Raw genomic sequence first — 13246 nt, forward strand, 5'->3', positions numbered from 1 at the left:
AGTTCTGGCGCAAGAAGCCCTGATTTCATACATTAGAACGTCAGTTTACTTGCGCAAGAACACGCGGTCAGTGTAGACAGGCAGCAAGTTTTCGCACAAGAGTGGACGCTTTTGCGCGAGATCGTGCCAGTGTAGACACAGCCTTCCAGGCTATGTGCACACTCGCGGCTTCTTGCGTGAGAAAGATGCAAATGAGGCTAAGCGTGGAATATTGCTGAGCCTCATTTGCTACCTAAATGAGCCACCACTTTGGCAGAAGAGGCTCTTACACCAGAAGGAGCTGTCTACACTGCCCCTTCTTGTGCAAGAAAACCCCTCTTGCGCAATGCTGCTACGCTGATTATTTTCAGGAATAACGGCGTTGCGCAAGAGGGGTTTTCTTGCGCAAGAAGGGGCAGTGTAGACAGCGCCTTCTGGCGCGAGAGCCTCTTCTGCAAAATGGTGGCTCATTAGGTATGCAAATGAGGCTCAGCGATATTCCACGCTTAGCCTCATTTGCATATTTCTCACGCAAGAAGCCGCGAGCGTAGACACAGCCCCAGCATTTCAATATCATGTGTGGCAAAGAGCCACCGCAGACCCATCCAAGAGTCACTTGTGATGGCCGCAGCCGGAGATAGAGGGGGTCCAGATCAAGGCTGCCTGTCTTTTACACGCTTGACTGCACACGCATCGCCAGCGCCTGTCGCTCTCCTGAAGTGTCCTGCAATTAAAATAACCGGGGCAGCATTGTGCCTTTGCTGCTTGGTGATGAACAAAGAAGGGATGAGCGGGATGCTTGCAGGGGAGAGAGTTAAATATTTTTCTGCTTGCTTCTTACATTAGAAATGCAGGTTTCTTTCACATGAGTAACGCATGGGGGGAAACTGAGGCACACCCACACGTGTTCAGAGAAAACATTAAAAACATTTCCACTTGGTCACAGAAAGCTGGGCCAAAACTTCCCGCAAGGGCAGACTAATGCTCCGTTAGCCTCTGGGTGGTTTTTGCCCCTTTCTCCGACAGCAAGCTGGACTAGCCAGATGCTTCGGGATCTCCTGTGATGACACAGGACTGTCCTGTTTGGTCTGATTGCTCCTGGGATGAAACAGTGAGGGCGTCACTGCTGAGACAAATGGGTCAGAGAACGCGTGAAAAGGAAAGACTCCAAAGCCGAGGGTTGCTGCTCACAGACAGTGAGAGCAGTTGATCCTGGGCACAGAAGCAGCAGAACACGGAAGGAGAAGAGATGGACGGGGTGAGGCCCCTCTTTAGGGAGAGACCAGCTCTCTCCTTCCTGGCTCATTCCCAACCAGCTCCCGCTGCCCTTTGGAGTCTCTCTGCCAGCTGTCTCTGGTTGATGGCTTCCAGCACTTGTATGGCCACCTTCGTGGCATAGGCCTGTCCATAGTGTCTGAACAGCAGCTCAGCAACCTCCACACTCTCTGCTTTCTCCAGGGGACCTCGCGGTACCTGGGTGTAACCCTCCTGCAATTTAGTGTCAGTCAGTTTGCTCTTGAACTCCTTCAGCTCCATCTCTCTGAGGTCTTTTAAAGTTTCCACCAGGTGATCTCTCCTTGTCTTCTTTGTGTTGGCCCCTAGAGCATTGGGTAGCAAAGCACAGAGTGATAAGAACGGCTACACCGGGTCAGACCAAGGTCCACCTAGCCCTGTGTCCTGTCTTCCGACAGTCGCCATGCCAGGTGCCCCAGAGGGAGTGAACAGAAAAGACAAACATCCAGTGATCCCTCTCCTGTCACCCATTTCCAGCCTCTGACAAAAAGAGGCGAGGGATCCTATTCCTATCCATCCTGGCTAATAGCCATTGAGGGACCTACCCTCCATGACCTTATCTAGCTCTTTTTTTAACCTTGTTAAAGTCCAGGTCTTCACCACATCCTCTGGCAAGGAGTTCCACAGATTGACTGTGCTGCATGAAGAAATACGTCCTTTGGTTTGTTTTAATTTCTTTTGGTGACCCCTAGTTCTTACGTTATGGGAAGGAGTAAATAACTCTTCTTTATTCACTTTCTCCACACCACCCATGATTTTATAGACCTCTATCATATTCTCCCTTAGTCGTCTCTTACCTAAGCTGAAAAGTCCCTGGGAATTGGGGCTCTGTGGGTCTGTATGCGGCTCGGGGGGGGGGGGGGGGGGGAGAGGGCAGGAGGGTGAGGTTCCGCGCTTGGCACAGGACAAGGGAACAGTGGGGTCGTGGGGCCAGAGCAGTGGGGCCTGGGAACCCAGACTCCCATGTGGAAGGGGGGCGGGGCAGTTCTGTTACCCAGGAAACCCGGCTGGACGATCTCCACCCTCCCTTCGGGCCTTGCCATCTGCGGTTCTGGTGCACGGAGGGTAAGTGGGGCGGAGCGGGGGTGGATTGGTTAGAAGAGGGAACTTGGGACACCAGTTCTCTTCCTAGTCCCACCACTGGGCCAATGACTGATCTTTCCCCACTCTGATTTCTGCAAAAAAGTCCCTACAGACCCTGGGGCTAACTTACCTGCGGGCACTTCAGCTGACACTGTGGGAGGCTTCACATCACCTGGAAGAGGGGAGAAAAAGGGAGATTCAGTCATCAGACTGGCTGCGTGCAGATCCGAAGGGCTGATCCAGTTGCATGGCTGTGCGGCCTGTGATCTTGGGAGCCGAGAGGATAATTCGACAACGAACTGGTTATTTATCAGATTCTGCTTCTTTTTCTGTGTGTGCCGCTGTTCCATCATTGCTGGGCTTTTCTGACACGTTTCCTCTCCCTGGCAGTGGCCCACCAAGAGGTCTCTGAACATCGGGTATTTAACCGTTTTGAAGTTCAAACTACAATTCAGAGTTCCCTCAGTCACATGGCATGGATTCTGTTCCCTGATTGGATGACTAGAGCAATTAATTCATTTCAAATAAATCAATACATGACACAACAATGCAATTGAAGTTATACTATGAAAGATGCTCTCCATGAGACTAGGACTCTGCACTTTTATTGTATTCCTGCTACTAAACCTCAAGCAACCCTGCACCTGTGGAAGAGGTATGTGAAAAGTTCATGAGTAAAATTAGATCAAAGTTCATTCTGAGAATGAAACCAATAGTCATGAATTCCCCTCCCACCCGTACCAGGGTTTCCTGTAAGCTGAGCGCTTGTGCAGCTATCCAGGAGAGATTCAAATGCCATCGAGCTGATAAGCAGAACACCGACAGCTGACAGCATATGTTTATATTGGTGGTGCACATTTGCACATGCTTTGGTGCACACAACAAAATTTATTCCACACATGGATGGAAAACATTACAGGGAACATTGCCCTGTACCATTCACTGTGCTCTAATTAACTCAAACTGATCATAAACTTATTACAGTAAGCAGCTGGTTCAGGTAGGACAGCTCACATCTTTACCACGGAACGATACACAACTTGCTGTTTTACATTCTTCAGAAAGGTTCCAGCTTCAGTTCAGAAAATCTGTTAAGCTCTGCAGAGCTGAAGCAAAGTTCTCCTCCAGCTACGCTACTCTCAATCTTGGGCATTCTGCAGAGGCTACCGATTTGAGGTTCCCAGCTTTCCAAGCCCCTGCTTTTAAAAAGGTTCGGAGACCTTTGTAAAAGGGTTTGCCTGCATTCCCCTCCCGCTTTGTGGGTGGGGAAGAAAAGACATGGAAGAGATGTCCCCTGAGGCCGTGAATAAAGAGGAGGATTGTTTAAGGTTGGTATTACCATAGCTCTAACCACCCTGCTGTGCAAGGTGCTGTACAGAAAACAGAGACAGTCCCCGCGCCAAAGAACTTGCAATCTAAATAGAGACAAGCGGTAGCAGGTGGAGACAGACAAGGGGAGTACAAAGGGGTGGGGGATGCCAGAGCCCCCTCCCTCCCTGCCTTTCTACAGCTAGCTGGGAGCAACATTGCTCACTCCTCTGCCTTCTCCCTCCATCTGCCAGCAGGCTCCTCTTTTGTCCCTCCTCCCGGCTCTGGGTTGGCTATTGTTGGCTCAGCCAATAGCGCTGCAGAAGTGCATCGGGTAGAACCGACAGCCGGGCTGGGAGCTTCTGCAGCACTTTTTTTTTTCCAATGCACGGCTCTGCAGCGAACAGGAAGGAAGGGCGCTTGGGGCCTAGGTCGCAAGAGGCTTTCTGCAGATTTCCTCCTCACCTGCTGTTCATCTTTGTAGGTGTGTTCCTCCAGCTGGAGCAAGCCCCTTGTGACCCCAGCAGATACAGGGCAAGGGGGATGCTGCCCCGGAGTGGAACAACCACCTGAGACCCTCCCCTGCTGCCAAGAAACCAACACGCGCCCTCACGCCACAAATATTGCTTAAATCTCACTCAAAACGCTCCCGTTTTTTTCCAGGGGGTGGCAATACCCCAGTGAGTCCATTTATTCTGCAATGTCATCCCTTTGTCTGCGAGTCTTTCCTTTGCCTGCAATGGGGTGTGACTCAGGTTACCAGGTAGCGCCAGATAAACTGATTCCTATGTGCATGCCTTGATCTTCCCAAATCTCCCTAGGGCTGCACGTTTCAAGACCCCATCCCCCCCCCCCCCCGAATACCTTTTGAGAAGCTGCTGCTCCGTTATCTGCGCAGATACAGAGACAAGGAACCATTTTAACCATGTACCTACTAGGTGTGGTTCACTGTCCCAGGGAGTGGCACTTAGAGCAAAATGTTTCTCAACCAGTGGTACAAATACCCGTAGGGGTACTCGAGAGAAGAAATTCAACACAACTGAAATTTAGAGAAAACTGAATTTTTGTTCTAAGTTTGACAGTGCTTGATTATTTTTGAAATTTTTACACCCAAAAATTTCATCGCCTGCCCGGCTATGATTAAATTGTTTAAACAAATGTGTTGCAATGGTAGAAAAAAATTGAGTGGGTCTGAAAACTGTAGGTACCGGGGGTACTTACAATTGTTTTAAAGGGGTACTTTATAAACAAAAGGTTGAGAAACACTGACTTAGACCACTACAGGGAGAGAGACTTAGTTTACTCTACAGCCTTATCTGAGCACCAGCTGGCTTTTCGCTCAAGCGGTAGAGGTTCATGCACTGAGCTCTCAAGGCCGTAGGTTCAAGTTCCGCCTGTCTGCATTATACTAACTGTATCTCCACTTCCAATTGGTAAGTAATCTTAGCTCTTATTTACCGACTCAAATATTCTGGGGGTGGCAAAGTCTCACAAAATTATCATCCATGAATGTCACTGAAGTAATGTTTACTCTGTCAAATCCTTCCAACTTAATTCTATTTATTACAACTATTTCTAGAAACCCTTCCATGCTCATGGACTCAAACCAATCTGAACAATTAGTAACCCAAAACGTATTCAAGATCCATGCTGCTAACATCTCGCATTTCATTACACTCTATAGAGTGACTTTTTTAAAGACTTTTTTTAAGTTTGGTACCTCAGTTAATTTTGAGCTGTCATTAATTTCATTCCCCCTTCATTTGTTAATTAATGCACATACTTTTGTTTCTGATACTACTTACCAAACTTTTATATTAGAGATATTAAAAAAAGGTTTAAAAAAATAACTGTGTAAGTACTAAAAATCCTAGTGGTTATATGGTTAACCGTTTTTGGCCAGGTGGGACTAGGGAGGGAAGAATGCGGGAGGGGTGCCCCCCTGCAGCCTTCTATTTGCAGAGCCCCCAGTGCAGGGAGCCAGTGTGCATAAACCGGCTCCCAGGGAGCTGGCTCCCGCCCCACACCACATAATCTGCAGTATGAGGCTTATCCTGCAGAGCTCACAGCACGCCGGCTCCCCAGGAGGTCAGGAGCCCACACGCGCCTGCGGGGCAGAAGAGTTTAACGCAACGGAAACAGATAAGATAATCAATTAAACAGTTAAATTCAGACATCCCTATTTTAAGTGTTCATCTTAACCCCTGTAATTTAGCATCAGCTCATTTGTGTGTGCTGAAAGATCACGTGACAACACATCATCTGAAAATGTCTGTCATGCTGAATTAGAAAGATCTCCAAAAGTATCATGCCCAGGAATACTTTCTAGAGCCCATGCCCTCACTTCAAGCCTGGGGATGCTACACTCCCAGCTTCCCTACTTCCAGCACCTATAGCTTTTTTAAAAAGGAAAGCCAAGTTCATAATCACAGGCTACAAAAAGGGTTCCCAAAACTTTGGAAAAGGCTGTGCATCTGCCTGGAAATAGTTCTTCGACCAAGATTCCTGGGCAGTGTTTGAAACCCAAACATCGGAGTGTTCGGACATCGAAAGTGAAAGGATTTATACGTTGTAGAACTGATTCTTTTTCAGCATCTACATTTAGATAAACGGGGAAAGTAAAGCACCGCCTGGCTGCAAGAAGAGGTGCAGCAGAATAAAAAACCTGTCATCTTTTCCTGCTGTGAAGGAGCAAGCATGACCTTCCAGCCCCACACATATTGCTTAAATTACAATTAAAACTTGCCATCTCTTTCCAACTTTCTAACGGTGCAGTGAATGGCAAGACCCCAGCGTGGCCATTTTTCTACCCTCTAGTCCCACTTGTCTGAGGGCCTCTTTCCTGTGTTGTTGATGGGTTTTGGGGCAGGTCCATAGACTGACACACAGAAACACCGATTCCTCTGTGCAGGCCTGGATTTTACCAAATGTCCCCAGAGAGGGGATTCTAGGACCTTTTCCCAGATACCTTCGAAGGAGCTGCTACCCTATAACTCCTACCCTCAAGCTGCCAGCTTGCGGCTTTCTACTCTATCTCCTCTTCCAGCTGGTAAATATTCTTATCTCCCGCTGTACTTTCTGTTTAACATTTCCAAGGATGGCAGAATCTTGCAAGCTTGAGTCCGATCAGTGCATTTCACGGCAGTGACGTTTGCTCTCTCAGATCCTTACAGCCACACGCCAGAAACCTCCTTCCAGCAGAATCCTTTGTATGTATCACAACTACATGTACAAACCCTTCAGGGAACATAACCCCGAGCCAATCCGAACACTTTGGATGATGTGGCTGTTGTGGGTAGGCCTGCCGGCCGGGCAGAACACAAAGGCAATTGCCCCAGGCCAAGCGATTCAAGAGAGACAGCAGCAGACGGAGCCCCCTGGGCCTTTTAAATCACTGCTGGAGCAATGAACTGCACACCGGGTAGCACTGAGGGTTGCGGGGTTGTGCCACACTCCAGGCGGCACCGTGGACTGCCTGGGGGCTGGTGTGTTGTGTTCCGGGTGGCACTCAGGGCTGGTTGCCCCGCCCCTTTCCGCGCCCTCCACCTGGGGCCCCACCTCCTCCACCTGAGGCCCCACCTCCTCCACCTGAGGCCCCACCTCCTCCACCTGGGGCCCCACCCTTTCTGGGAGCGGGAGCCAGGCTCTCCCACAACTTGCCCAGGGAGGCTGTTGGTTCCCCTGGTTATAGATCTATGCTGCTAACATCCATCGTTGAATTATACTCTAGAGCAGGGGTGGGCAATAGGGCCTCCGCGGGCCAAGCGGGTTGGTCTGCCCTGCGGAGGCCCTGCTACTCCCCCTCCCCGAGGCCAATTAGGGCCTGGGAGAAGCGCACAAAGTTTCCTCTGCCCAGCCAGGAGACTGTGCGCACTCCTGGCAAAGCTCTGATTGGCTTGGGGGCAGGGAGCGCACAAAGTCTCCTCCCACTGCCAGGGGCATGGGCACCTAGGAGAACCCTGGGGTGGGGGGGCAGAGGTGTCCCCCCACCCCCAGACCAAACCTGGTCTGGGGGTGGGGAAGCCTGGAAGTACCCTGTCTCTGCCCCTTCTGGTGTGGCCCGGGGCCACTTTGAAAATTTCTGAAGTGGCCTCCAGCAAAAAATGATTGCCCACCCCTGCCCCAGAGAATGCTTCAGTTTAAAGGTATAGACTGTTGCCTTAATTAAAACATTGTTTAAATAATTAGACTGGGCTACTTTGGGGTTAGTTTTTAGGTGACTGTGGCCTACTGATGCAGTAGACAATAGCCGCAGGATTCATGGGCACAGTTGCCCCTCCCCTCCCAAAATCTGACACAGCGCTGATCCGTGTGCTGTGTCGTGGGGCGCACTTTAAACCCCTGGGAGAGGCCTCCTGTGTGCAAAGGACGACTCCTCTCCCCGGCCCCTACCTGGCCTCAGCGTGACGTCCCAGACAGATTCCTCCTGGTCTCTCTCTCTCAAGCTGAGCTCCACGCACTCCTCCAATCTTTGGATGTACACTTCAGTGTACGACTGATGCTTCTCTGGGCCTCTGCGCTGGAACTCCAGATCCTGTGGGGAAGACAATTTTCACCTCCGGTGAGTTCACCAGGGTCCCCGAGCCAGCCGGGCACACGTGAACAAAGCAACGGGAATTTCCCGTGAAGCGGGTGTTCGTGAATCACTAACCACTGCAGCGCACGGTGACCGTGCCACCCACTTTTCATCCCCAGGGGGCCCTGTGAAAAATTGGAGGGACAAGGATGGCTTCATCCACCATGAAGGGACTATTGGCTCCTGCGAGTGGGTAAAACCAGAAGGAAACCACAGCAAGGCAAATGGCGGGGAGGGGACAGCCCCCTGAGTATGTACTTGCCAACTCTGAGGGGCACGCAGGGTCGGCGGACAAACCCACCCTCACACACTGCCGCAGCTACCCTCTTCGGTGAGAGAGATGGGGGAGAGAGTGAAGCAGAATGATATTGAGTGAGAGATGGGCCAGAAGGCAGCACAGTCCATGAACTGAGATAATTCCCGGTGTGGCCAGTAGAAGGGCGTGAGGTACTTGCTAAGTTGTGTGTGTGTGTGTGTGTGTGTGTGTGTGTGTGTGTGTGGGCGGGGCGGGGGGGGGGAGTTGTGGAAAAGATTCTCAAACTTAATTGCACTTCAGTTCCCTTCTGACAACACAAATTACTTCATGACCCTGGAGGAGTGGGCGGGGGAGGGAGACCGAAGCCTGAGGCAGTTTGAGTCCTGCTACCCTGGGTCAGGAGGGGGAGGCAAAGTCTAACCTGAGCCCCTGCTCTGGATGGGGGGAGGTCAAAGAGGAAGCCCACGGAGTTCAACCTGAGGCAGGGGGCCTGGAACCTGAGCCCTGCTACCCAGGACTGAAGCCCTCAGACATCAGCCCCAGACGGGAAGGCTCCGGCTTTGGCCCTGGGCCTCAGCTAGTCTCAGTCAACAGTGGCGACCCCATGAAAATGGGATTGCGACCCATCTGGGGCCCATTTGCGAAACACTGAGCTTAAGAGAGACCCTTAAGTCTAGAGAGGCCTGGGGAGGTTTTTTGGTTCCTTATCAGCGTCATCCTCGCCCATGCACAGAATACACAGCGGCGTAGGGCACCTGAAAATTTGGGGCACTGCTGGGTCTTAATGCCCACCCATTTGCCTCTTCCCTTCCCTGTCCTGTGGCTCTGTTCCTCCGGAGAGGAGCTAGTTGACTTAAAACTATAAAAGCCTGCCCAAGCTATTAGCAGCACCCTGCACTGGGGAAAGAGCCATTCAAGTGGCAATGCAGCTACTTAACAGGCATTTGCCAGCCCCAGGGACGTACTGTCAGTTTCTGAATTTACCGTGTGCATCGACAGAACCTGAGTTAGAAAATTTGTTTTAAAAATATTTCATGCGTGTGTTGTTGAAAAGATTATAAAACCACAGCGCTAAAAAACCATCTCCCCCAGCTGCCATCAGGCACAGGGGCACCGGTTTAAGAGACTGCGTCGGGCCCCATAAATCCGAAGGACGGCCCTTCTCGCTTCACAGACTGTCAGAGCAGCAGGAGACTGTTTGCTCTTTGCAAATACGCGGAACTGCCTCAGAGAAATACCTGGCTGCCCCGGGTACCAGCTTCCAGCGGCACAACCCCAGGGCCTCACGCTCAGCCCTGGCTGCTCAGGTCAGAAAGCGTCAACAATGCTATGAAACTAGACCCGCCAGGAAATGTAACTGTGCTAAGAAACGAACTCCAAGGATGAGCACAAGTAATTAAGAATGTAAGAACGGCCATACTGGGGCAGACCAACAGTCCATCTAGCCCAGTATCCCGGTCAATACCAGTTGCCCCAGAGGGAGAGAACACAACGGGTAATTCTCATGTGATCCCTACTCTATCACCCATTTGCAGACAAACAGAGGCGAGGGACACCATCTCTACCCATCCTGGCTAATAGTCATTGATGGACTGAACCTCCATGAATCTATCTAGCTCTTTTTTGAACCCTGTTAAAGTCTTCGCCTTCACCACATCCTCTGGCAAGGAGTTCCACAGGTTGACTATCAGGTGTGACTGATGCTGACAGCAAAACCACCCAAAGCCCGTGGAGCCTGGCCGGGATCCGCAACAGGAAGAAAGGCGGCTGAATGACACTTTTCTTCGGAAACAGCGGGAAAAGCCACTCACCGCCAAGGAGCGCATCTCCCACTAACGCAAACACCACCCCTCAAGTGGAACAATAAAAAAACAACAACTGCCAAAGGCGTCTTCACTCCTGCGGCAGGCAAACCACCTTTGGGTTTTCCACAGCTGCCAAACTGGGCAGGCGTCAGCTACTTCCTATCTGCTAGTTGTGGAGTCATTTTGTGAGGCGCTTCAGTCCCCTTCCAGTTATTCTGAGTGAACGCCTCATGATTTTGATGATGGGAAGGGGTGACTCTGCCCTGAGATCACGGTCAGTTTCTTCCTGTTTCTCAGGGTATTTTACACAACAACAGGGGAGGGGGAAAAGCTTGAAACAGCTGGTCAATGTGACTGCAGCCCCATCGAAATGCAGTGCGTAACACCACTTTAAATGCTTATTTTTCTTTTTAAAGACTAGATCTCAAGTTTTGGCAGATACACGCTTGCCTTCCAGCGGTAGGATTTTTTTCAGGAAGTCCATGTGTCTCAGAGTAATTTCGGAGGAATTCCGATGGAAATGCAAAGGGATAACAATTGGAGTTCAACAATGAAGTTAATCCTCCAGTTGTGTAAATGAGCAATATTTGTGTTTATCAAAAACTGTCTTCCGACTGCAATGAATGGCACGGTGAACACAGCATAACTACAGTTCCACACCGTAGGCTGTTAGACATACTGGACTGACAGCTGTAGATATGGTGGATAGATAATGGCTGCAAACCTCCAAATCTCAGTTACCTTAGGTTTTATCTCTAGGTTGGGTGAGTTAGAGGTGGTGCGGTAATATGCCCCGTAATGTAGTGGCTTGGTCAGAGGCGGCTTGGGCACCTGAAACGACTGGCATTTCTTCTCATACTCTTCTACCGCCTGTGAAAATCCAAACACAGTCACTTCTAGGAGAGATGGACAGAAAAACACACAAAGCCAAGGCCAGTTTTCCTTTCTTGCGCCAGCCTGGTTGTGGGGGGTAGGAGGGCTGGTTTGCAGTAAACAGAAGAGATGTGCGGGGACATGGCGTCAGCACAGCCTTTGGGCAGACACTGAGCTCTTGAGACAGGTGGAGTTTTAAAGTTAGTCCAGGCAAGCGCTTAGCTACACCCCCACCAGCCCCAATCAGCCCACCTGGTTACAGTGTGAATGTGTCACATGTCATTCTGCACAGCTGGTCACTTGTGGCACAAGACCTGCTTTCCCTGCTAGGACATGCCCCTCCCTTCCCCGTGGCAGCCGGTGGCTCCAATTCCCCCGCCCCCGTTGTGGCTGTGGGTGGATTCTCAGTCACCTGTACCACGGAGCGGTCGTCGGGGAGGAGGTAGAGGTGGAGGGTGATGTCTGCAGCCCTGCGGGCCCGGTACAGCAGCACCAGCGAGTGGATACAAACGCGTCGCTTCGACCGGATCAGTCTCCAAAGCACGCCCAGGGGGGAGAAGTGGGGGTTCTCCAGCACAGCATGGAAGTGCCTCACCCGCGCCGGCTTCTCCAGGAGCATCTCCCCGCCAACAAAATGGGCGATCTCCATCTGAAAGAGGGAGATCTCGCCCCCTGCCCATAGGGGACAGTCACAAGGAGTTCCCAGCCTGCCGTCTCAGGCCCCCTTTCTGCCCCGGAGGCGGACATGTCTCATGCTCATAGCTAAGGACAGGCACTGGGGACTCCTGGGCCTGGGAGGAGCATGGGGGCGGGTGGGATGTAGCAGCAGGGAGTTAGCACTCCTGGGTCCCAGACAAGGACATGGGGGCTAGCAGAGAGCAAGCCTGGGCTGTGCACTCAGCTCAATGCCTTTAAAATTAAAAAACTAATGGAGATTGCCTATCTCCTAGAATGGGAAGGGACCTGGAAAGGTTATTGAGTCCAGTTCCCCATCTTCACAAGGGAACCAAGTACCATCCCTGACAAATTTTTGCCCTAAATAGCCTCCTCAAGGATTGAACTCACAACCCTGGGTTTAGCAGGCCAATGCTCAAACCACTGAGCTATCCCTCCCCCACCTTTGTGCCTAGGGTTGTAAGATGATTAAAACAAAAATACCAACCCCCACCCCCGAAAAAATTCTGGAGGAAAAAAAAGGGGGGGGGGGAGGGAAGACGAGACCAAAAAAAAAAAAAAAAAAAGAGTGTAGGGATAGGAACAGGAGAACAGTTGAGCACTAAGACCCATGGAAAGCATTGCTTCCCCTAGGTCTTTTGGCCAGCAGCCATTTTGTGCTAGCAGCCTTGGGGAACCAGGTAAGCATGGGGGCTGCGGGTGTTGAGGGCTGGAGGGAACTCAGGGGGGTGGCGGGGAGGCCGGGCGCCGAGTGTTTGTAGGGTTGCCAGGTACCCGGCATTTTCACCTCCTGCTCTGAATTTTTTTTTTTTAACCAGACAGGAGGCAAAAAATACCGGACTGTCCGGGTGAATACCAGACTCCTGGCAACCCTATATGTGCCTGCTTGGGCTGCGTGACTTTGTGGGGCAAATTTGCCACCACATCCCCCTTCCCAGGCACACATGGGCCACTACAGGTAAGGCCAGGGACAGCGCCAGGCTCCTCCCCAGTCGGGATGTGGATGGTTAACCGGCGAGCCTCACCCCTTAACCAGGGGGCGCTGCTCCAGTTCCGTGGGGCCGCTCCATCCCGGCTGGAGCACCCCTGGCCAGACATGCCCGGCCCCAGTGCACCACAGGCAGGGGCGCTCCAGCTGGGTTGGAGCTCCACCACCCGCCCCATTTATCCGGTTACACTTAGCACGTTTAACCAGTTAACTAATTACATGGGATTTGACATCCCTACAGGATCCTCCAGTCCTGTCCCCTGGGCAGGCCCTCTTGCCGAGATCGGGAAGGAGGAGGGAAAGGTTCTTCTTTGGGTAGTGTCCCCGTGGGTGTCGGGTCCCATCCCGGTGCTGCAGATCGGAGATGTCTAGGCACAAAGTGCCTGAGGTTTCCCCAGGAGCCGCGCCCC

General features: G+C 51.5%; 1 protein-coding gene across 1 annotated transcript in view; it reads right to left on the reverse strand.

Moving 5' to 3' along the window:
• Window positions 1-394: 394 nt before the first annotated feature.
• The window catches only part of LOC102456078 (uncharacterized), a 32064-nt gene continuing 19212 nt past the window's right edge, over window positions 395-13246 (reverse strand). The window contains exons 7-11 of the mRNA XM_025182202.2: window positions 11586-11845; window positions 11042-11170; window positions 8056-8197; window positions 2486-2527; window positions 395-1577 (exon numbers count right to left, since the gene is read on the reverse strand). Coding sequence (XP_025037987.2) covers window positions 1282-1577; window positions 2486-2527; window positions 8056-8197; window positions 11042-11170; window positions 11586-11845 — 869 coding nt within the window. The 3' untranslated portion in view covers window positions 395-1281. The remainder of the gene's footprint in view (window positions 1578-2485; window positions 2528-8055; window positions 8198-11041; window positions 11171-11585; window positions 11846-13246) is intronic.

The sequence above is a fragment of the Pelodiscus sinensis genome, chromosome 4 (genome assembly GCF_049634645.1).
Source record: "Pelodiscus sinensis isolate JC-2024 chromosome 4, ASM4963464v1, whole genome shotgun sequence".
Lineage (NCBI taxonomy): Eukaryota > Metazoa > Chordata > Testudines > Trionychidae > Pelodiscus > Pelodiscus sinensis.